Source organism: Mytilus californianus, unplaced genomic scaffold, assembly GCF_021869535.1.
Source record: "Mytilus californianus isolate M0D057914Y unplaced genomic scaffold, xbMytCali1.0.p SCAF_77, whole genome shotgun sequence".
NCBI lineage: Eukaryota > Metazoa > Mollusca > Bivalvia > Mytilida > Mytilidae > Mytilus > Mytilus californianus.
Window position 1 is genome coordinate 133,124 of NW_026262731.1, and position 26,364 is coordinate 159,487.

The 26,364-nt window shown below is 32.6% G+C and overlaps 1 protein-coding gene and 1 long non-coding RNA gene across 2 annotated transcripts; both read right to left on the bottom strand.

Annotated features, from left to right (window-relative positions):
* Positions 1 to 331: 331 nt before the first annotated feature.
* On the bottom strand, positions 332 to 26,364 carry LOC127710404 (uncharacterized). The gene is made up of 6 exons (XM_052216233.1): positions 25,811 to 26,364; positions 24,551 to 25,117; positions 17,850 to 17,948; positions 16,519 to 16,806; positions 14,642 to 14,836; positions 332 to 1,292 (listed from the first exon to the last, which is right to left on the bottom strand). The coding sequence occupies exons 1-6, from the start codon at positions 26,274 to 26,276 to the stop codon at positions 454 to 456; spliced, it is 2,454 nt and encodes an 817-aa protein (XP_052072193.1). The 5' UTR covers positions 26,277 to 26,364; the 3' UTR covers positions 332 to 453.
* Positions 4,304 to 8,448, bottom strand: LOC127710405 (uncharacterized). Its single transcript, XR_007986171.1, has 3 exons — positions 7,203 to 8,448; positions 5,894 to 6,041; positions 4,304 to 4,763 (listed from the first exon to the last, which is right to left on the bottom strand). It is a non-coding gene; the product is annotated as an uncharacterized LOC127710405 (long non-coding RNA).

The following is a 26,364-nucleotide window of genomic DNA, read 5'->3' on the forward strand; positions in this document are numbered from 1 at the left end:
TTAAATACTATATATACAAATGTAGATGTAAGAACATACTCCCCACAAAATATGGTGGGATAGAATATTTAAAATATTGGATTAATATAGAAAAATACTCTGTATGTTTCTTTACCCCTGTACAAAGAGTAAAAATGGATCAGAAGTGGCATTTGTTAGAAGCAGCTTTTAATTACCAAAATCAATTGTATTATTCATATCTTATTATACCTTTATGACTTGATAGATCTTACAAGTGTTATTTAATTTTTTATAATTTGTGTCTAATACTGTAGTATGTAATTTCACATGTTTCATCATGAAAAATACAAAAAAAATTCTTTCGAATAAATAACAATCAAATAAGTTTAATAGATTCATAGTAAAAAAAATAAATATAATTTAAATGACCTCATGTATTATCATTTCCGAATCCGACTAAACTCATCGTCGGACAGAATTATTCATGTTTATTTATGATAGTTTCTTTTTCACGTCGAAAAGAAAAGCCTTTCCGTCTTTAAGATTACAAACAAGCAGAATGTTTTCTTTTTTGTCAAAATAAATTCCACCTGGCCTATTCAATCCATCTGATTTAGTGAGAATTTCTCTATAATATTCACCATCATCAGAAACTACTACTACAGAGTAATTCCTATCAGCCACAAACACATTCCTCTCGTTATCTGTTGTAACTCGACGTAAATCTTGATATTTATCCTTTTCAAACTTCCACAAAAGTTTTCCATCTAACGAGCAGCAGTATATTGATTTAAAGTCTCTACAAACGAACCTGTCTCTGTCTACTGTAATGTCGCGGATACTTCCTGAAGGTAAAGGTATAGTACGTATTACTTTACCTGTCAGGTCCATCACCTGTATGATACTTATATCAATAACAACGTGCAGGTTATTATCATCATATGATATTCCGTAGCAGTAACCACTGGTATTGATTGTATTGGTGACAGAACTTCTAGATATATTTATTATCAGTATGGTTCTGTCAAGTGTAGAGGATACTGCTACAGTATTATTGTCTACCTCTGTTATATAATATGGTCGGCAGGACAGAGGAATGTGATGGATAGCAGTACCGTCTGAATTACAAATAATCAGTCGTTTATTATAACAGTCGGTGAACACTAACATGACTAATGCTGTGCCGATTTTGATACAGCTAGTAATATTGTGATTTTCATTCGATGACCTTTTTATATTTAACTGTTTACGCAAAGTGACATAAACAGGAAGGTTGTATTTGACAGGTGTTTGGGCTTGGATAAACGCTGCTGATGCGGTTGGTTTATTTTCTGAAAAAGAAAATGATGCAACACATAAGCATGATCAGACAACAGCAAATAAGATATGGTATGGTCATGGGGCAGGAGCATTTTTTTGGTAGATTGACTTCATTTTCATTGCATCTTACGCATGGTGTTTTTTGTTTTATTAATTTGAACTTTTAATTTGAATTTTTTTCTGCATGTTGTGTTGAAGAATATTCATTTCATCCTCGCAGTGATATTAAGGCACTTTACCAAGAAAAATGCGTAAAAATACATGTTATATAGAAGTGCAAATCATAAGAAAATGGCAAAAAAATCCGGAAAACAGAGATCGTAGAATCAAACATAAAGACCTATATTTAATCTTGCATGGGTTTTTCATATCGAAAGTGAAAGTAGTCACGTGACCCGAGTCGCCACTGAAGGTCGTACATTACATTTTCAACTCAAGAGTCCAGCGTGTTATAGGAATCTTTGAATGTGAAACAAAGTATCAATACATTCGTTTGAATGTATATTTTCTAAAAAATGCTATCCAAAGATTGAACTATACTGTCTTACGGTAAAAATTAATGTAAATCCGTTGAAAAATGTGATTTTTTGACGAAATCCCCATTTGATACCATGATATTTCATTGATATGAACGCATACAAGTGTTTGGATAGCATTTTTCTTTTAAAAGAGATATCAATCGTTTTAAATCATGTCCAATCAAGCAAATCCATCTTCAGTAACACACTGGACTTTTTAATTTTTTAATCGTGTACCGTTTAATATTGTTTTACGTTCATTATCAACAAACGCTTTGATGACATGATCGGCCGTACTCAATAGCTGACAAAACTCCGGAAAAGTATAAATGCCGCGTATTTTAAACGACGGACTTCATGTAATGTTTTATTTGTATTAACTTATACTGGAGATATATTTTTTACATTTATTCATTAAATATATATATTTGAAACTTTTATCATTGTAAGAATAAAAAAAAAATTTGTTAAAAGACCTTAAAACAACAGTATTTTCCAAGATTTGCTTTTAGATGTGCATTTTTTTTATTATATTGTTCGTGAATTTAATTAAAGTTTACAAAAGATAATTTTGACAGAAAAATTGTAAAAAGGATTCATGAATCCCCTTCTTCGAGTCTCGCCTGTGATTGCTGCCATCAGTGTGTGTGTGGTGGTGGTGGTGGTGGTGGGGGGGGGGGGGGGGGGGGGGGGAACGGTCATCAGTGTTAAAAGTATTATGTTGACTGCCAACATTTTATAGTCCATCTGAGATTCTCAGAAGACATCTAATGACTATTATCAAAATACAAAATTAAAAGATATCGAAATGTTCTCTTTAAATGCTATTTCTTGAACTTGAAGAAGCTATAAATGTCCAAGTTTCACAACATTTCATGAAGCACCCACCTTCCCACCATGTATTAAAATGTAAACTGAAAAAAACAGTCCATTCATCAGTAAAATTCGGTATTAAAAATCAAAATTTTAATTTTGCTAGATATTATCTCATATATATAAATAAAAGAGCTAATTCTGCCCAATAAAAAGAATAATCTATGAAGGTGGGAGACTATCTTAATGTTAACTCCATTCGTGAAATATAAAAAGAAATCAAATTTGGCTATCGCACTGTCCCAAGTTACGTAAAAAACTGTTTATTTAATTGTGCAGCACCTGAATCCAGTCATAATTCTTATTTATCTGGATATTTGCATGGATTACAGTTGACCTGCAGTCATATAGTCTGCATTTCTTTAATAGACAACAACATTTTCAGCAGACACAACTCTGAAGGTCAGTGTGAAAAATTATGTACTTTGGTAAATGTTTGAAGTGGCAGAAATTTGTAATAGAAATGTAGGGAAGAATCACACAACTGAGCTAGGCTCTCAGAATATACAAATTGTTTGCTGTACTGAAACACCCCAACAACTGGTTCAGTTGTTTTTTTAATTATATTTTCTACTCCACTGATCCAGCAAAATTTACACTGCTCAAGACTTTCAACAACACACAGAAATCATGTGGTCAATATTCAAGTGAAATTTATGAAATTATTCTATGCTGTGTTCCACTTAACTCTTCCAGGTTAGAGTTTGAGCACTCACAAACATGTTTAACCCCACCACATTCTTTATGTGCCAGTGAGTGTTCCAAATCACATGCCTTTTGTGCAGTGGTTTTCGTTGGTTAATGTCCGTCTTATGGAATTATATCACATTTTCCAGACTGGGGCCTTTTATCATGTTTATAGCAAATACTACAGTGGCTAAGTATATTTGCTTACATCTACTTCATTTAAACTCTAGTTGGTAGTTGTGTCAATGACAATGATAACGAAGACATCTCATTCTTTGCAGTATATGGAGGACAAAACATAATCTGTTTTGTTACTCAGCTCAAACAGGATAGAAGAATTCAAATTATACCTGTGTTTATGTCTTGTACAAATATCTTTTTATTTTATTTTGAGACCATGTATATATATATATTTGAAATACAATGTATATTTAGCAATTATGCACCTTGATCAACTTAACAATCACACCATTGTCCTTATAAAAGATTTTTAGAGATCCTTTAAGTGGCAATCATATCACCTTATTATTTTCATGCCCAACCAATATCAATAAAAAAGTACAAAGTAGATATACTATAAGCAGGAATAATTGGTATGGGATTTGCTCATTGTTGAAGGCCGTACATTGACCTGCAGATGTTCTAAAATTTCTGTGTCCTTTTGTATCTTGTTGAGAGTTGTTTCATTGGCAATCATACCATATTTTCTGATTTTTATAAGGAATACAGATCATAATATGTGACATGTCTAGTCATCATATTGTTCATACAAGGAAGGGGGTTGGTAAGTGATGATATGTTATTTGTTTCTTGTATTTACATTTTTGATACAACATATACATGAAATACCATTTTACTCCATAAAGAAAAGAAAATCCATAGATTTCTATTTCAAAGACCTCCACTCTTGGTATTAAATTTTCCAAAGAAAACAAACAAACAAACATTGTTTTTCTGAATTATTGATCATAAACAAATATTAATGCAATTTAAAAAAAAAAGAAGTATATATCATTATAACAGATAAATTGGGTCACAATAACTTGTGCTATAAACTACCTATTCATTGAGTAATAAACAACTAAGAATGCCCAGTGTCATCTTATAATTGAATTGTAGCTAATACGTCTCCTAATTTAAAATATTTTCGAAAAGCTTTAAAGTGTTGCTTCAGTTTGAAACATTTCATAAAAGTTTACATCTGTACTACAAGCATATAGTTGAATTAGTTCTTAATGCTTTTCATTAATTCTGTCTTGAATGTTACAAAGATTTTTTTCTTCTCCAGAGATGTGTCTAATTCTATCTGACCAGTGACGAAGAAGTGTAACAATATGAAATTTAGGTTACACATCAATCATTGTAAATAGTAACTGTAAATGTACAATCAGGTATCGAGTAAAGCTGAAATAGAAAAAATACAAAAATTACTAATCACATAAACTAAACAGAACATTATCCCACAAGCAATACACAGAATGCAAGTACAGCAGTCTTAACATAAAAGTAAAAATCTAGGCAACAGACCAATAATGTTTCAATAATGCATCAAAATATAACCCCAAACTGTTCATGTTATGCCCCATTCAAAGAAGAGTATTAGGAAAGTGATTGTTCTTCCAATGTTAGTCCACCCTACATAGGGTTAATGGTTTGATCATTGAGCAAGTCCTCATTTTTAAGGCTAGAACTTTTACATTATAAAAGGCATAAGTAAATATATTACTGTTGTGCATTTTATCAGGATTCATTTTCTTTCTTTATATTTTCCTCAAATAACAGGAATTTGAACTTTGTCATTTGTTTAAATTTGGTGAAATTATTCATGCTAGGTACCTGTATATGGTTTTTCAAGCACACACTTGCAGTTTTTAAATTTGAACTTTACTACTTTGCAGGATGTTTGTTCTTTAACAATACATGAAGATCAATAGTTTGTATATAATAAGGATTTTGATGTTCCTTTAATTTTCCACAAAATAAGAACTAGTAATTTTTCTAATGCAGTAATGAAAAGTCCTGTATATTCATTTGTCCTAGCTATAGCTAGTTAACATGGTAAACAAAACAAAGAAATAACATACAGAGGCACATGTTTTAGGATGAAAGTATCAGAACTATAGAACACCAGAATCAAAATTGTAAATAAGAAAAACATTCTTCATAAATTGTTAATGTGCAAAACATGAAATATTGCTTATCATGTCAAATTTTAGTGTCCCATAACTCTTGAACTTAATTAGTGGAAATTAATGCAAAGCCTAATTCTTTATAATTTGGTAAAATTAAAAGTTAACAAGGTTTACTGACTATGATGGTTTTCCATTTTCTGTCAGTTGATGGACATATTTAAAAAGAGCAGGTTGTCAGATAAAACACTCATGCACTGTAGTGGTGAAACAGGCTATGTCATTCGACCTGAAAAGTTCTCAATTCGACCCTGAAAAAGGCAAAATGTTTTTAGTCTTCTTCTTTTGTTGTCTCTACTAAATAACAAATACGTATAACAGCAAACTTTTGTTACAACCACTTACCCTTGAACAGTTACTGAGTCCAGATTATGCAAATGAATGCACTAGCCCATCTGACTCCTTAGGTACTGTTTTTGCAAGACAGCTCAATCATCAGGTTATCAGATGAATCGAAGAGGGATACAAATCTTCATTCATTCATATCTGTTTCCTAAAATAAAAAAATGATATAGATAATTGCAAATAACTGTAAAAAATCTTATATTAAACCAGATTTTAGCATATCTACTGTAAAATCAGAAATTATTGTGTGCATTTATTATTGCGATTTCAGGGGAATGGACCAAAATGCCAGATTAATTATTGCGATTTCAGAAACATCTGCATATAGAGATGTGTATCAGATTTCAGAATGCGCGTTCTTATTATTGCGATACTCAGCCAGTCGTATTATTCGCATTAATAAAAACCTCGCAATAATTTCTGAATTAACAGTATTACAGGAGCCTATATGATATATAATCATGTAAATTCAGAAATTATTGTATGCGTTTATTATTGCGACCATTGAAAACAGAACAAAAATGCAAGATTAATTATTGCTCTTTCAGGAAAATATGCATACAGACTGTTTAAACATAACAGAACATAGGCGGATCCAGGGAGGGGGGGGGGGGCACCTTTTGTGGGAAAAATTTGTTTGATTATATAGTGAATCACTTAAGCATGACTGGAACCCCCCCAGTTTATTTTTGTCTCACAAACATGCCTTTTCCATAAGTTGTAATTAGATTTGAACTAGCTTTCAGTAACTGCAAGTACTTTGTGCCTTTTTTTTTGTGCTACGTGTTGATCCGAGTTAGTCGAGCATTTTTCACTAACTTTTACCATTGTTTACAGTTTGTTCCTATGTTGTAATGTTACACTACTGTCCAAGGTTAGGGGAAAAAAAGGGGGGGCTTTTATAGCTTAATATGGTATGGGTTTTGCTTAGTGTTGACAGCAAAGCAACCTATATATAGATGCATACATCTACATCATTTGGTCTCTGGTGGATAGTAGTCTCATTTGCAGTCATACCACATCTTCTTATCTTTATAAATAGATTTTCTAATGTAACTATTTGTTATGTCAATGTAATGCTCCATATATGCATATGTATATAAAAATAAGATGTGGTATGATTGCCAATGAGACAACTCTCTCCCCATGTACTGGTGACAAATGACCATAGAAGTTAACAACTATAGGTCACTGTACAGCCTGATTTATGTGCATGATGTACAATAACAATAAATGAAAAACAAATATGATATACAGAAACAAATAACCAGTTTGAATAAGGAGCAAAAAGAAAAATGCATCAATTTACCTGTTTAAATAATAAAGCTTTCCTAATTCCAACCGTTGCTTTTAATATTTCATCAAAGTGGAACTGGCACTGACTGTACCTTGTATTTAACAGGTCAACTAAAAATAAGAGAAAGTAATTATTAAATACATATAGATACTTTTTTTTACGTAAAGAGCAGATTAATCACAATGAATCTCACACAGATACATAAACAAATATAATATATCAAATACAGAAATTACAGCAACCCTAATTTGATATCTGAATTTCCTTCATAGAACATTTGCTTAATCATATTCAAAATAACATGAATAAAGAGCTGCACCATGAGCATGATGTGCATGATGTGCCAGTCTTCCTTTTAGCTAGTCTTTATGCTTTAAATCAGTTTATATTCCTATCGAAGGTCGGTGGTTTTCCCAAGGGCACTCTGGTTTCCTCACCAATAAAAACTGGCCGCCATGAAATAGCCCAAAAGCGGTGCTTAAAAGTAACGTTAAAATCAAATCAAAATAAATCAATATATATGATCGATTAGAAATAAATACTATGAGCACTGCTCAAATACACGCCCCCCTCCTAAAAAAAAACATGCACACAATGATACCCATTGACATGAAACATAAATAATTTTCATGAATAAAGTCCCATAACTCGAAAACATAAAAGTCAAAAATAGATAAAAATCGAAAGGGAGCTTAAGTTAAAAGAAATAAACATATCACCAAAGTTTCATGAAAATTGGTGAAAGCATTTTGACTTATTGTCCTAAAACTGGAAAATCCCCCTTTTTTATAAATAAAGTCACAATACTCCAAAACGTGAAATCCAAAATGTTTTAAAATGGAAAGGGAACTTACGTCAATAAGTATAAATAATTCACCAAAGTTTCATGAAAATTGGTGCAAGGGATTTTGAGTTATTCATGTCTTAAGTGTTGACGACAGAGGGATGGACAGACAATAAGAAGTCCTGTCTTTTAAAGACAGACCTACATGTATAAGAACTGCAGGCTTTATTTTGAACATTTCTAATTGATCCGTTTCAAATACTAACCTGTCCATTAAGAATTGACAGAATCTGATTTCATGGCTGTCATGGTTTAATTTTAGACATTGACAACTGGACCAAAGAGTTCTAGAAATCTTTTTTCCCTGGTGGTCCTTAAAGAAAATCTGCTGGTTCTCACTATATTTTTATTGCAAAATACAAAACTTGCGTCAGTCCTTTGGAAATTATTGGTAGCCAATTATTGGGGGGGGGGGGGGGGGGGGGGGGGGGAGTGTTATGGTTCTTGTCCGAGTCAGAATTTTTTTTCGCACTATGGGGAAAATCTGGATTCAGAATATATTTTTTTTTTGTCATCTGCTTGAACAGATTATTTTTTCATCAAATTGGGGATCAGAATATTTTTTTAGGACAAAACCATAACCCCTCCCTTGAAGTTAAATGGTCATTCATTCCCTAATCAAAACATTGAGGTTTCAACATGCTTTATGTTGATTATATATATTCATCTAATATAACATATGCAAAGTAATCACAAAAATGTTTTTGAATATATAATTTTATTTTTATATTAATTTATATATTTTAAAAAATAGTGGGTAAATAAATATAATGTAATAGTCATAGACACCATAATTATTCTATCACGTTTTATCGTTCATATCAAATTTAAATTGAAATTAACAATATATGCTGTGTAACTCTGCATCTATTTAAGAGCAGAAAATAAAAAAAATTGAGAGGGAGCTACCTTTTATCAATGTCAACAATAATGGTTAAGTACATGTATTGAGCATCCTGGTGTTAGTGCATGTGTGAAAAATTACCTTAATTCAAACTGTTAAAGGAGAGTATATGAATGCTCTTTATCGTTAAGCGTCTATTTTTCGCTACCGTTAGCATCAAATGAGCCTTAATTTTTTTCCTCATATCTCATTTTGTAGCTACTTAGCATCAAATGGAGTAAAATGTTTATCTTTAATGTTATTTACACAAATATTTTATCGTCATTCGCCATTTTGGGTACCCAATTCCTACCCTCTTAAAGTCCTGTAACTCTGGAATGACACACCAAAATTTTTCAAAATAAAATCTGATATTGTTGTGATGAAATTACATCAAATTTGAGTTATCTTACAAAGTGTTGACAGACAGATGGACATGATGGACATTTTGGTAACAGGAACCATGTCTAGATAGATCATTTTGGAACAAAAATCACTCTACAATAAAAGAAGAATGTCTAAGGACATGAACACCCTAGCTCAAGCTTTGCAATTTTCCAAGTTAAAAGGGGGCATAACTCTAGAACGGTAAATGAATCACAACCGAAAGTCTGTTTGCGTGTTAACAGTGGTTCTTAGCATTGTGTATGAGTTTCATAAAATTTGCACGAGACAAAATAAAGTTATAGAGTGCAGAAACTAAAATTTGGCTGGACAGACAGTCAAGGGTAACACTAAATGCCCTTGTTGCCTAGAGCGCAGGGCATAAAAAACACCCACAGATTTTAGCAATTCATGTGTCCAATGTAATTAGTATGTTTTTAGGGAACAACATTAACCTTAACCAAAATTATGAAAAACTCCAAGGCACCTATAACATTTATAAAAAAGTACTACATTTTTTAAACCATTTAACAAAAAATTAACACACACATTTTATGTTGCATTGTAAAGTCCAAAATTGTCTGAATTTTGTTTTATTATATGGCAACACAAAATCCATTTAAAGATAGTTCCAGGCCTCATGATTTAGGAAATTTAAGCACCTGAATTTTTGTTTTAATATAAAAATAATACAACATGTATGTGGTTTGATTACCAATGAGACAACTATCTACCAGAGACCAAATAAAGTAGATGTTAGCAACTATATGTCTGTATATCATGTACTTGTATAAATTTACAGAGGCGGATTTAGAGGGTTTTTCAGGGGGCCTGGCCCCCCCCCCCCCTTTTGTGGGAAAAATTTGGTTGATTATATAGGGAATCACTGAAGCATGACTGGAGCGGGCCCCCTCTTAAGCAGTCAGTGGGCCCCCTCTTATGAAAATTTCTGGATCCGCCACTGATTTATTCTGTAATTTGTTGGTCTCTTGGGCCTATAGTGTTTGAGGTGTTCCAAGAACTATATAAAACTAAGAAAAAAAATACAAGCAATATTTAGTGTTTATTTACAACTACATGTACCTCAAATAAAGCAATCCCACATTGTTTGTATTTAAGCCAAGAATTAACAGGTTGGAACATGTAGCTCTGCTTCATGATTCGTCCAAAAGGAAATTTACATTGTACAGTATATATACCCATCTTAAAATTGATTGTACCTAGATAGAACCTCCCCCCCCCCCCCCCTTCCCCCCAAAAAATAATAAAAAGATGAATGGTTGGTACAAATTGCATATCCAATACTTGTCAAAGTCAAAAATTAAGCTTTCTCTTGACCTTACCTGTTCATAAATCCTGAATTTTAATGCCCTATTTTTCTAATTCAATATCAGATATTTAGAAAGTTGAATATAACTAGTTCTAAGTCCTAAGTCAGGAATCTGATGCTCGGTAGTTGTCGTTTATTGATGTTGTTCATAAGTGTTTTTCGTTTCTCGTTTTTTATATACATTAGACTGTTGGTTTGAACCGTTTGAATGGTTTTACACTAGTCTTTTTTGGAGCCCTTTATAGCTTGCTGTTCGGTGTGTCAGCCAAGTCTCTGTGTTGAAGACTGTACTTTGACCTATAATGGTTTACTTTTACAAATTGTGACTTGGATGGATAGTTGTCTCATTGGCACTCATACCACATCTTCTTATGTCTATATAATAGTTGTTTCTTAGAATTTTTACTGTAAATTCTTAAATTATAGTTTATCTATTATTGTGATTTATGAAAGAAAGGAAAAAAATATGAGGTGAATTTAATATTGCAAATTCTGTGAGAGGAAAATCTGCAAACAGATACATGTATCTGATACCAGAATGTGAGTTTTTATTATTGTGATACTCATCCAGTCGCATTATTCACATTCATGAAAACCTCGCAATTCTTCCTGAATTTACAGTACTAAACAATTTACTGCCTTGACAATGTTTGCTATAACTGAGGTACATACATGTACATGTATATAGATATCATCTGCATGCAATGAAGTGTTATTTTAATTTAAATACTGATGATAACCATATCTAAAAAGAACATGTGAAGGTGGGCAGTAATGATTAACAAACTACATAATATATCTATTAGTCCAATAATGAATATTATTTTGTCATGAAAGGCTTCTTTCATTTTTTGCTGTGATGCCTTCCTAAGATGGACTATCATAGGAAGGCTTCACAGTAAAAAATTAACAAAGCCTTTCAAGAAATCATAATATCATATTATTTGGACTATGCGTTCAAATTGGTCAAATCAATCAACAAGTATATAAATTTGCTATAGGTCATATTGATGACTTTGTGTACATGTGAAAAATACTATTTCTAAGATAATATATCCAAGGTGCAGGCATTTTTCAATAATCTTGACTTAAGACTGGAATTGGGGGATAACATCATGGTCTGTGGGCCTCAAATTAAGGGATCAGGGTTCCTTTGAGCAAGTTTTTGTGTCCCAGGCTCAAAATCATGGGCTCATGATTCATTCGAACAAGGTTTTGTGCCAAAGGCTCCAGTGTTAGGTCTCCATGCTTTGGAGATAGGGATCCCGGTTCGAGCAACGTGGGCACCGGGCTCCGAAGGAACTGTGGAGCCAGTGATAAAATTTACCGGACAGGATGCCTACAAAACGTAAATTAGGAACGAATTTCAGAGCGAGTGTTGAGAATGGGATCTTGGCAAGATACAGAGAACTTGTTTCATTCGATATTCTGTTCATTTACTGACTGGATTCTATTAATTATTTTAATTTCATATATTTTTTGCAGTCTACTTTCGTTTTGACCACGTGTATAACATACGTGCTAACACTGAACTCGTTTTTTTTTTCTTATACTGTGCCCTTTTTCGCCATCTGAAAGGAATGATTAACAAAAGAAACAATGTATGTTTCATAAATTTTACACCTTTGGTGTCTTACACTTACTTTTCTTGTTAGATTTTCACGTAGAAGTGAAAATATTTTCCGCTGCAAGGTGCTTTCCATTCTGCAAACCACAAGCATCTTTCCGACGGCGATCGTCTTCTGATTGGTTGATCCTCAAAAGGAGGCGGGGTCCCACAAGCGGACAATATCGGCAACAAAAACAGCTATTGCAATCGTTTACAATATAATTAAGGCACAAACATACAATATTCGCGTTTCAGTAAATAAATTACACCATATCGATACCCGTTTTTAATTCAAATGCATGTATGTAATTTGTTATCATACATTTTTATCGATAGACGCAGCTTTCGGGCTCATCGCCATTAATGAATATATGAATATTTAATGAGGTCTTTGCGGAGTTACCTCCCCCTGACCAAATCTGATCGAAATTGCCTTAACATCACTGCGCTGTCTTGGTAAAATTTATTTACTTTCAACTCATGCAGAATTGTCATCTTCAAAATCACCCTGCCCCTACAACAACAAAAAGAAACGATCGTCCCCAAATCCAAGGAAACAGAAAAGTAAAATTGAGAATGGAAATGGGGAATATTTCAAAGAGACAACAACCCGACCAAAGAGCAGACAACAGCTGAAGGCCACCAATGGGTCTTCAACGCAGCGAGAAAATCCCACACCCGGTGGTGGTCCTCAGCTGGCCCCTAAATAAAATTGTGTACTAGTTCAGTGAAAATGGACGTCACACAAAGCTCCAATACATATAAATGAACTAAAATTTAAAAAAAAACTAAAGGCTAACAAAGACCAGAGGCTCCTGACTTGGGACAGGCGCAAAAATGCGGCGGGGTTAAACATGTTTTGTGAGATCTCAACCCTCCCCCTATACCTCTAGCCAATGTAGAATTAAGAAATACATAGCAATACGTACAGTAAAACTCAGTTTAAAAGAAGTCCGAGTCCGATGTCAGAATAGGTAACAAAAGAAACTAAGCAAAATGACAATGATACATAAATGAACAAAGGACTACTAAAATCAAGTACAATCCCTCCCGCTAGGGGTTAAGTAACATACCATCTTAAAATATATGAGAAGAACATAACCATTATCATGCCAACAACTGGTTTTAGAATAAAGAAGTGCATATATGAAAAATATTCAAAAACAGAGAACAATGTTGAGCATACTTGGCATACAAGAGGGAGACGTTATTTTTTACGCCATTTATTTATCTATTTATGTCATGTTCTGGAAATACTGATGACTAGGCTTCCTTTCTGCCTTTAGCCTTATTTAACATCTAGTGTTGGGTTATAGTAATTTAGTCTGTTTATGTCTGTTTGTTTTGGTCACACATTGTTGTCAGTATGATTGAATTCAATGCGACTGTCATATAAGCGAGAGGTTGAGCTAGCTATAAAACCAGGTTTAACCCCACAATATTTTAAGCCTTTACCAAGTCAGGCTACCTGGCTATGTGTTGTTTGGTGTTGTATCTATTTGCTGTATACTCAAAAGAAAACATAAAAGGAAACTAAAACCAAAACAATATCGTCGCAACCCCAAAAAAATGCTCTGACATCCACTGAAAATTCCATCAAAAATCAATTTTAAAGACACGAATGAACAATAGGCTGCTATTTATTTCAAACAACTGTATATTAACACGAAACCTCTGTTTCATATAAATTATTTTAACAGTTTCTCAACGGTTTCGGATTTTTGTAACATCTCCACCTACGCCTTTATTTCTAGACCGTATAACTTTGCTAAAATTTAATAAAGAAATATAAGTATTTACTAGTAGAATAAATTTTGAATATTTTATAGAATACAAAATATTCAAAGAGTGACCAAACAACACATAGTTTACCAATAGCGCATGTATGTTGTTCTGTTACGAATTTTCGATATTTAACTTCTTGGAATAGCTATTCTTTTTATTACATTGACCGTTGAATTTTAAATGGAAATAGAGAAGAAATATTCAAGGAATAATTTCGTTGATACGCATTCTCAATTCATTTTGATGCAACTTCATTGATAAGATCCTGACAGCACAATTTTTGTATGACGCAAGAGGATTAAGTTGATTTTGTATTAGTCTTTCTACAGTCATATTTGTTCTTAGTCAGCTTTTGGTTGTTATTTGAAGTCATTTGTTCATAAAGGTATCATTAAATATTGTTTTTATTTTAATCCAGAATTATGTCCTCGTACAGTCATATGAGGTCGGAGTTAGCTGTTTTGGTTCGAGGACAGCTGTATTCGTTTCCGGAAAGAATGTAGGACTAATATGAAAACGCAAATTTACTTACACTATACTATTTATCTGTTTTATAAATACTTACACGTAATTGCATTTTTACAAATAATAAAATGCAAAGCGATAAATTAATTACCAAGATAAAGAGGTAGGAGTGTTGCAGTAATATCACTGTTTGTTCCGCTTCCGTTTGAATGTTTGGAGAAGGCGTCCGATATTTGTCTTAGTTGCTCTTCCATTTTACCGTCGGTTTCGAAGAACCCAGCCAATATATCAAAGTCTAGGTAAACTGGTTCTCCAATGGGCTTTGATACCTTCCATTGTGTGTACTCTGTTTTGTAAAAGTAAAGGAAATAATTATGCCTCCAGCAGTCAGATTTATATTGTGGTACACCGTTAATTTGACGCCAATCTCTCCATTAAAAATGTCTATTTTGTGCTAAAATCAAAGCTTTTCAAATTGATCATCAAATTTTATTCAATTGCTCATTGTGTTCTAAATTTGAAGACTAATGTTATGATTTCTGTTCAGATATGAAATTGGTTTAAAAAGTTAGCTTTCATTTTTTGCAATTAAATAACTATTTTTTTTACTATAAAACGATGATAGATAGATGGCAACTGAAAGGGCAAAAATGATCCACAAGACAACAGATGCGTGCAACATAGTCATCAAACTTTTAAATATGTAATAGAGGACATCGACTGTAAGAAGCTTATTTATGAAGTCATCCTCGTTAATAAAGAACAAGTCGGCAAGAAGTGCGGCATAGTTGGTTCCTCTTGGAATGCCAACTGTTTGTTAAAAAGAACTCGTCCTACAAACATAACAATTATGTTGTCAATCAAGACCTCAAGCATCTTGATAATTTCAGTTTCAGAAATGATTTTGTTTGAAACAGACTTATCCCTTACAAAGTACGATTTACCCCTTCCTAAAACAAGATATATTTTATGAAACAAAGCAAGTCAAATTCTTTCAATTTGTCTTTTAGTTTGAAATGGTAAATACTAGTCATTATAGTTCAAGTGTAAAATGGTCAAATGTTTTTATTCTATTGAAAGAGAAAAGATACTTATATTGTATTGAAGCTAACATATCTTTAGATTTTTGTTTTGTATCCCCATGTGATTCAAGTCATCCAAAGGATTACAGAACAGACCTATGATGATTCAGGATTTCCGCTTCCGTAAGTGCCATGGGGTATATGTTTAAGTTTCCAAGTGAGTTGTCAATATCTAATTCAAGTTTCTATATTGTGATTTACATACATACAAAAACGATGTTTTAAGGATTTTGATGTGGGGATAACATATCTGTCATAAAGGTATGCCAGGTGCTTAGCAAAATTTAGGTCTTTAAAGAATAGTGTAGCAGGTATATTTATAGAACCATTTTTTTTTTAAATTTCAAATTGTGATTTGTAGCAAAGACCCGCAGGAGTTAGGAATAAATGTCATTGAAACAGTTAAGGTTGACTTGTATATACAAATCATTCCTGGTCTTTTTCTGTTCCAAAATTAAAACCTTGGTAAAGTGTGGAGTCCGTTTAGCAGTTTGGGAAGCATAAATTTGCAACCGCCTCCGGTTGAAATGTTGGCAATAACCAATATGCCTCTGATAAGGGGGTGGAAAGTTCTAAGCATGTTAAAGATCCATTTCAACAATTCTGAATCAGTCAGTATATGACTTGTATGCCATTTTCGTCATACCTACATTTTGCAACGGCACTTCAAAGTTCCGACTTTCCTTAGTGTCAATCTATCTTGCAGAACCTACATATTGTGCTAATTGTTAATTTTTTCTCGTCCTTAAGATGTGTGAAATATTCGCCATTTAACGTTAAAGAAGCTACAACTAATGAATAATTTACCTTGATAAGTTAATGCTTGCATTTAGTTGAGATTCATATCAACACGGAGCCGCCGAAAACTATCTTTACAGTAGTATACTCAAGTGAACATATATTTATTTCAAATTTCAAGATTTGTTTAAGGAAATTAATTACAAACCTTCTACAGGTAACAAAACCATATCAATACTTTCAGTATTAGAAGTCGTTATTCGTTCCAAAATCTTTCGGAGAAATATTGTCAGAGTCGATTGTAATAGTGCATCTGTTTCGAGTATTTCTAAATATATATCTGTATGTAGAACTATGCTCCCTTTTGTGGCAACGATAAATTCTATACCACTTAAGTTTTCATTTATCTCGTCTTTAAGGGAATTAAGGATATCTATAGTTCTCTCGATATCCGCATTGTTCTGGAAGATGATCTGTACACGAACTTTTTGTCTTCCTACATATACAAATTTACGAAATATGATAATGATGTTCTGTATATCACCTTGAAACTTAAAAACAAAAACAAAAATATTGTTCAACGAAGTCCAAGAGCAAATGAAAAGTTATAGTCGTTTTAAACATTACCATAAATTACTACTTTATAATTTTAAATCACTTGAGAGAAAAAGGAATCGTGCTGTCATACAATACTTTTATTAATAAAAAATATACCATTTGCAAAAAAATCTAAATTACATGTCTTGATATATTTTTTGTTGTTGTTATGCTTCATGTGTTTTAAGTCATTATTTAATTTAAACTAATCTTCACACAGTTTCTTATCAATCGTTTTATTTATCATTGGGGGGATATGGACATGCAAGAGATTTTAATTATAATTGCGAACCTGTCCTCAACTGTAGTAATTCCGCAATTGTTAAACAACGCAGTGTTCACTTTTTGGAAAGATATGATGATATTTGACATCAATTGTCTTTGAGACTAAGTCGGTCTGTCCAAACATATGTTTTGCATAATATGTACTCATCGCGATCATTGATTATTGGAACACCTTCAGATTTAGTAAGCTTGATCATTGTTATTTTCATCAGTATCTGTCTGTGTACTGATTGTAGTCGATTGTTTATTAGACTGACATATTATATAGCTGCACCCAGTGTAATCTGTCTGTAAACTGATTGTTTAGTAGATTGGCATATGATATAGCTGAACCTAGTGAAATCTGTCTGTTTACTGATTGTAGTTGATTGTTTGTTGGAGTGGTATATGTTATAGCTGCACCTAGTGAAATATGTCTTATACTGATTGCAGTTGGTTGTTTATTAGATTGAATAGAATTAGGATGGAAATGGGGAAAGTGTCAAAGAAACAACAACCCGACCAAAGTGCAGAAAGCAGCCCAAGGCATTTGATATAGCTGTATACAATGATATACGTCACTAAATATATTCATGGTGTTTATTTTACAGTATATTCGGTTTGAATTACATGTTATATTTAACCTGAAACAATGAGCAGTTAAGGCATGTTACCTACCCGCTGATTTTTCGCTCATCAACATGGATCTTAGATTCACCAGGCATCTGTCAAAACTATTTCCCCAGAAAAACTTTATTGGGTGTCGTTCGAATCTCACTGTGGATGCAAAGATGACACTTACGTAAATTTACATTTCTACACGAGATTTTAAAAATGCAGCCTCTAAAAAATAAATACTGTAATGTTTTTACTAAAAACAATGCATATAAATGCATGAAGAGGCAATTTGAAATATGATTAACATGTATATAACTATACATTTTAATCATATTACTAGCAATTATGAATATGTTTGTTGATAATCAAGTACACCATCAATTGCTGTCCTTTCGTTTTGTATCTTTGAAATATTTAAACTGTTTCGCTTTAAAGATATTTTAGCTGAGTATTTTAGTATTTTCTGTTAAGATCGTGCACAACTTGTAAAGATTTGGAAAGAAAGATATTTCTGACTCGTTTTTTATCATTAAAGATCATACTTTATTAATTTTATCAACTGTGTTTATGCAGATTTTCCTGAACTCGCACTAATTAATCTCGCACTTTTCTTTAAAAATCTCAATGATAATCGGCTCTTCATGTGGTTTTCTTTCGATGACTTATGAACTCTTCCCCTAAGTACATTCAAATTGTAATATGTTGTTACTGATGTCAAAATAGAGATCAAGTTCAATATAGAAGATTTTGTGTTGGAGTTGTGGTCCTTGATTTGTTGGAAAATGAAACTTTATGTCGTTATGTGTAATTAATTATGAACCTTTTGACCAAAGCTTATACTATTTTAAAAGTCTTGTTACTGATATAAAAATGTAAAAGTTTGACAATTTTAATTTTTTCGGTTAGGGAGTTATGGTCCTTAATATATTTCATTTCCGTGAAATACCTTATGACCCGTTCAATCAATGTTTTTAAAATTTTAATATGCTGTTACTGATGACAAAATGGTGGTCTAGTTTGATATTGACGATTTTAATTTTTGCAGTTCAAAAGTTATGGTTCTTGGTAGATTGGAAAATAGGCATGTATTGTGACAGGTCAAAAAGCCTGAAGGCACCTTTTAAAATGCAGGAAACTCAGTGTACTGTCAATTTCACTGTTCATTCTTATATTATTGTTGGTTTACTGTTTCACTGATTCATAACCCCAAGAGCGGAATGTGGTATACAATATGGTTATCCCTGGACCTATCTCATTTAGTCAGTAAACTCTTGCTAAGTTTCTCTCTATCTTCTTTAATTTTTGCTCATGTGACTTGTTAGTAGATCTTGTCTTGCTGATCACTTTTGTGATTTAAAGTGTCTATTTATCTAATATAATTTTTATCATGTAAGGCAAAAACCCCCAAAAAATGATAAAAATCGTCATTAAAGGGCAATAATTCCAAGGAGACGTCAAACGATTTTCTCTATACTGTTTTACTTGTGGATCTTGTTTTGCTGATCATTTTTGCTTATTTAAGTTTCTATCCATCTATTTTTATTTTTAAGATACATGTATAAGGCAAAAACGCAAAAAATTGGTAACTATCATCATCAAAGGGCAAGAACTCTAATAAGGAGTCGGCTGACGATTTCGACAATGCGAACTGATTTGTAGAATTTGTCTAGATCAATTTTGCATTTTAATGTTTCTCTGTATCTATTATAGTTTTCAATATAATAGACACACATGAAAAATATGGTAAAAATTTTCATTTAAGGGCAATAATTCCTATAAGAAATCATCTGACATTGGGACGCATATGAACAATTGGTAGAGCTCAACATTTTGAACATTTTTGCTCTAGTCAGATTTTCTCTATTCATAACGGTTTTCAAAATAATAGACAAAACTTGCATTTTAACACTATGTTCTGTTTTTAGCCATGGCAGCCATGTTTGTTGGCAGGCTGGGTCATCAGACACATTTTTTTAAATAAGATACCCCAATACTGATTGTGGCCAAGTTTGGTAAAATTTGACCAATTAGTTTCAGAGGAGAAGATGTTTGTAAAAGTTAACGGATGACGACGACGGACGTCAAGTGATGAGAAAATCTCACTTGGCCCATTGAGCCAGGTGAGCTAAAAATCATATTTAATCTACCATTTCCTACATGATGTCTGTACTCTGGAATATGACTAGAATGTACATTGAAAATATGTCACTGCACGTTTAACAAAACAAATCATTGAATAATCCACATGTCTTCTATACGAATATAGATCACATGAAAACCATAGGATTCACAATGATTACGTCGGACAAGCACCCACCAAAAAGTCGGTAAAAAAAAATCAACAGATATCCAACCCCATCTGATATACAACAGAACACGCGCACCAACTACAACCGATTCCTCAGAGTAAATAGTCCTACAATAACAAACAAGCCAAGAACGAGCAACATCTTTATCAAGGCATCTGACTTGGTAGAGGTGAAAATGTTGTTAGATTGAACTTATTTTACGTGTGCATCCCCGTTTTTGCTATCTAGACCAATAAAGTTGGGTAAAGTAAAACACCAGTACAAACTTCACAGTTACCTTACCAGTAGGACGACCACTTACTCGAATACGGACCTAAAAGACGTCAAATAATATGGAAGATAGAGCTCAAGAACCCAAGGAAAGGACCTGCATTATTGATGCAGCGATAAGGTACATGAAAGCATTTACTCATCGTCATGTAACAACCGTAGACGTATTATTGGAGCTAAGGTCAAATCCAGATATCAGTAAAATATGTTAATGTTGATACAACAAAAGAGACAAAAAATATGTTGAGGTTTAATAAGTTTGTAAGCATTTAAAACCAAATCCATTTTTTTATAGGTTTTATATTCGTTTTTTAAAATACTAGTATCCCAGCTTTTAAATAGCTGGGACTAGTATATGGTTTTTCATATATATTCCGATGACAAAAAGGGTAAATTTCAAAAATTGATGAACCGACTTTTTCATTGTTGATTTTTTATTTTTTAAGATGAATATAAGGTTCTTCGAGATCGGTCTGTCTCATAGTGTTGAAGTGATGCTGATTTTTGAAAGCGTGGTCAAAGATTCTGAAAGGGACATAAATATGACTTTATTTTTAACATTTTGGATAATATCACGGATATCCTTCATCATAATTGACAACAAAGTCAATGAAATCATAATTTCAATGCAAAAATGGCAAATGCATTATCTGTTGTATAAAATAAAAAGAAAACGGAAACAGTTGTAATAGTTTTGCATTCATCAATTTGGTGAAATGAAAATAAATGTATCAGCAAGATACATTTATTTTCATTTCACCAAATTGATTAATTCTTGGTTGCTTAAGTGTCTAGTGTAGATTGATTAGATGTGAACTGTTGATTTTCAAGTCTGTGAGAATTGATTTATTGATTTCTTGTTATAACTTTTAAAACAGTAAAATTGTTTTTTTTTCTGCAACAGATGTGCATTTCGACAAAAAATGTCTCCTCAGTAATGTTCGAGGCCATAAATCAAAAACTTATAAAAAATGATGCGCTTATAAACCAAAAAGGAAATAAAGTATAACCAAAGCTGGGCAAGGAATCAAGAGCTTTGGATGAGGGAGATATATTCCTTAATTCATTGATTGATTGATTGGTAATTGCTTTAAGCCACAAAAAGGATATATCGCGGCGAGAGCTATTTTAAATATTAGAACAAGACGGTTTTATTTTTAAAAACAGACAACATTTCTTTTAATTTACTAAAACTGTTAAAGCGAAAATACTTATTTACAAATAAAAATTCTTCAATAAGATAACTTGATAAAAATTTAAAATCCTTTTAAATATATACAACAAATTCATATTTTGAAATATATTCAAATTTCTATTAAAAAAGAAACAATTGTTTCAACAGAAATATTATTAAATAAATCATACATATTATTTACATTAACATTTTTTTTTATTCAGATATCGGAAAAGTCTATACATTCAATTAAAATGTGTTTTATTGTATACTTGCAATCGCAAGGTATACATTCTGGTTGAATTTCGTTTGTAAAAGATACTCCTGTGTTAGTCTAGCATGACCGATTCGGCATATAGACATAACACACTGATCTTTCCTGCTTTTAAATTTGTTTAAAGGTTTGCATAAAGTTGGTTTAATTTCATGCAATTTATCGTGGTTCTTTTAATCCAACCATTTTTCCATATATTTTAAACATGTTCTCTTATATTAGATTTAAAATCAGTAAATGGTTTTTCGCATTTAGATATTTGGTCGTTTAGGGCATTCGTTGCATCCAGATCTACAGCGATCTACTGTGTTTCCATCATTGCCGGTATGACTTAACACCCATAGAAATATAATTTCTTTATCTAGTATTTTCAAATTGCTCATTACATAAAGTATTTTTAGAATTAACGGTTTTTTTTTATTTTTTGTATTTTCTATTGCTTGAAGACATGATAGAGAATCAGAACATATAATAAACTTTGATTTGTCAGAAGTAGCAATAAACTGTAAATCCAGAATTATCGGCTTAGCTTCTGCAGTAAAGATAGAAGCAGTAGAAGGTAAGCGGAAAGTTGCAGCTCTGTCACCAAAGACAGCAGCGGACGACACTCTTCGATCCATCGACATTATCAACTTAGATTTTAACAGTTTGATATGGGAAAAAAGGTTAACTTTTTATCAAAAAAAAAAAACAAAAAAAAAAAAAAAAAAAAAAAATTGCTTTCATCAACCATTTTACATTGGTTTCCATATAAGTAAAGTTCAGGATCGAGATGCAATTTCCGTTTGATGCAGAAATCCATCCCGACGGTTTTCGAAGCAGAAAATTTAAAACCATTTTCAGAAACCCATTTTTCAATTCAACCAAGAAATAATTGTAATTGACGTTCAATATTACTCATATTTAGGCCTCTGTAACAGACTAAGAAATCATCAACGTACAAAGAACCTTCCATATTGCTTTTTAAAATTTAAATAGACTTTATTATTAAACTGGGACAATGTAACCGATAAAATACTACCCCGAGGAACACCCATCTCCTGATCATAAAGATCGGACATGGTTGTGTTAACTCTTACATTAAATTGCCTGTTTCCAATTAAATTTGACATATTGCCTTTCAACCCCATATCAAAAGGATCTTTTATAATACCAAGTTATGTCGTAGGCCTTCTCAAGGTCGAAAAAGAGGACACTACATGCTCATTATTTGCGAAACCATTACGGATTGATTATTCAAATCGAACAAGATGATCAAGAGTACTATGGCCCAGTCGGAATCTGCACTTGAATTTAAAAGCGCATTAGATTCCACGAACCATACAAGGCGGTCATTGACCATCCGTTCGAGCGTTTTGCAGACACAACTGGTAAGAGCAGTTGGTCGATAATTTAAAGGATTCGTATGATCTTTATTTGGTTTTGAAATAGGCACGACGGTTGCAAGCTTCAAGATAGATGGTAAATCACCAGATTCTCCGGTGCTATTCAAGAGCTCTAGAAGAGCTTCAATCAAGGAATCCGGTAAGTGCTTCAACAGTTGATTATCAGGACCACAAGCTGTACCATGGGCCTTAGATAAAGATATTTTAAGATCTTAGTTTATTGTAATTTTCTCCATTTTTCGTTTTAAAGTTCAATTTAATTTTTTCTTTTTTAAATATCTTAAAATCTCCTTCGTAATTGTCATCAGAAGATTTCGAAAAAGGATGACCAAGCTTGTTGGCAATATATTTTTCCATTATCAATAAAGTATTGCCTTCTTTCAAATGTTTGACCGGTGATTTTGAATTTTTACCTTTGATCTTTGTATCATGTTCCATACTTTTGTCATCGGAGTACGAGATGTTATTCCCGAGACAAATGTTTGCCATGAGGAACTCCGAGCATGTTTGTATATCCGTCATGCCTTTGCACGAAAAATACGAAAATCGCTAAGGTTTTCCGAAGTAGGTTGTTTATTAAACGGTCTTTCAGATTTTTTACGGTTATTTATGCCTTGATCACAGTCGTTATCAAACCATGGTTTGCTGGGATATTTCGGATTTGCAGAGGTCTTAGGAATTGTTTTGTCAGCATTAGATGTTAAAACTGAATTAAAAGTTAAAATTGGATCTTCAGCAGCTTAAAACATCTTCGAATTTGTCTCGGGAATAACATTTCGTACTCAGATGACAAAACGTAATTCAAAATAATTTCCAAATTGTCAGTATCCGTTTCATAGTACTGGCTACTGGGCTTGTAATTTACTTTCAATAGGCTTTCAGTAATTGCGTGTACTCATGGATCGGTACTTGAGTCTTTTGTCTTTTTGTTACATTTTTTATACTTTTTGTTAATCTGATGAGTCTAGCCAATTTAAACTGATTTTTTACAGTTTGTTCTAATATGGTACTCCAGGCCACTTACTAACACATAAGAGAGTTGTTTAAAAGGTTTTATAACATGCAGAGTCTGTGGCACGCACGAGACATCGGATTTAACGTCCCTATTTCGACCGGTCATGGCTGTGTATTTGTCATTCCTTACAAAAACAGATTACCCGTTTAACAAGGGTTTTACTGCCCGACAGAACAAGTCCCGGGATTGCCATATATATATATATATATATATATATATATATATATATATATATATATATATATATATATATATATACCCGGGACTGTCCCTTGGATTGATATGTATTCGCAATAAGTAATTATTATTGTTTAAGGTTACACGTATATCTTACGTTTTAAGTTCTCCAGCTCGTTTAATGTGTTGTTATATTGAGTCTGCATTTGTGTATCAATCCTGCATGTCTTATGTCCAATAATTTTATACTCATAGTTTGTATTTTGGAAAAAGTATAGATCCATTCTTTTGCAAATATCACGAAACTGGTCGAAGTAATTATCAAATTCTTCCTCTGTAATGTTTGAACTGCATCGGTGCGCTAGTTGGTTTCTGAAGTGACGTATGCGCTCAATGTCATCTGATAATTTTGTATCTATTTTGTTTGGAGCATTTCCCCATCCATTTGTTGGGGAAGGAACCAACGAAAACTGTCTCAATAATTTATAGATCAATGAAATATCGAAGGAATCATAAGAATTTGAAGATTGTAAATCGCTTAAGCAAGTCTTTTGATCAGTAAAGAAACTATTTAGATGTGGAATGCACATTTGATACAATTGGCTTGGAGAAATAATTGACCGGATAATATCTCTAAAGATATTCGGAAAAGAATCAATGATAGCCAGCGAAATTCTTGAAATACGTTCCCTGTTCAAACTAGTCTCGTCAACAATATGTGTTACTACAAGTACAATAAAATCAACATTTTATTCTGATGCCACTGCATTATGGTTCATTTGTAAACAACAATTAAGAGTACCTGAGATCACCCTGATTTTGGTGGGGTTTGTGTTGCTCAGTCTGTAGTTTTCTATGTTGTGTTTTGTGTACTATTTTTTTGTCGGTTGGTATTTTTCTTTTTTAGCCATGGCGTTGTCAGTTTATTTACGAGTTATGCATTTGAATGTCCCTCTGGCATCTTTCGCCTCTCTTCTTTAACAGTGTGTTTTAATTGAAGTACACATATTAATACCCGAATGCATTGGCCTATTACATTTAACTTGATAATCGAATATGTAATCATTGGTGTTAAATTGAAGACACAGGAAAAGAAATCAGATTTATAACTTGATGTATGATTTTGTTAATGGTTTAGCGGTTTGGTGACAGCTAGATGTATTTTAAGTTAATTTTTTCCTTTCTTGTGCTACATATTTCACAATGTCATTTATTTTATTTTTCACTTTTTTATTCTTTTAATCATCTCTTTAAAGCAGTATGAACTGAACTAATGTGGGAATGACGGATTATTTTGCATTTTTAGCTGCCATTTCATAATTGTGATGGTTATATTGTGGTTATACTACATAAGATTAGTTATATTCTGTTCAATAATGTATTATATATAAATTTTCAGTTCTACTATAAAGCTTACTATCGATTCGTTGCAATAGTGCCAGTTCTTGAAGAATGTCAGTCGAATGTACTTCATCTTTGCATATTGTCTTGTACAACTTTATGCAAGTAACTTGATGAAGGAATTTATCCACTCTATTTAGTATATCATGTAGTCTCTTCTGAAATCCTTCATAATAAGTCTCTGATACATCTTCAGACTTTTTACCGATAACTTCATTTGTTGCAATTACTATTCTTTGAATATCGTCGGCGATTTCAACATCTGTAATGCATGGAGTATTTCCCCATTTGCATGATGGTTCAAGCATTAAATTTTCATAACGTAATATTTTATAGCATAATTCTATTGTGAACTCATCCATATTTGGCAGTTTTTCCATTAAGGATATCTCGTATTCTGTTAGAGTGGCACGTATGTCTTTAAGTCGGTATTTCACTTGTAAAACTCTTGGACTCATACATTCTTTTAAAATTGTTTGCATGACTTTTGGTAAGACTCTCAAGACAATACTGCCTAGTTCTGCTTGTCTCTCTTTGAATGTCGCAGGTACATTCCTTGTTCCTAAACTC

Coding starts and splice junctions, on each gene's coding strand:
- LOC127710404 (XM_052216233.1), bottom strand. CDS start 26,276: ATGCAAACAATTTTAAAAGAATGTATGAGTCCAAGAGTTTTACAAGTG. Junction 25,118..25,810: donor ACTATTGCAACGAATCGATA/GTAAGCTTTATA, acceptor TTGTACTTGTAG/TAACACATATTGTTGACGAG. Junction 16,807..17,849: donor GATGAGCGAAAAATCAGCGG/GTAGGTAACATG, acceptor TTGTATATGTAG/GAAGACAAAAAGTTCGTGTA.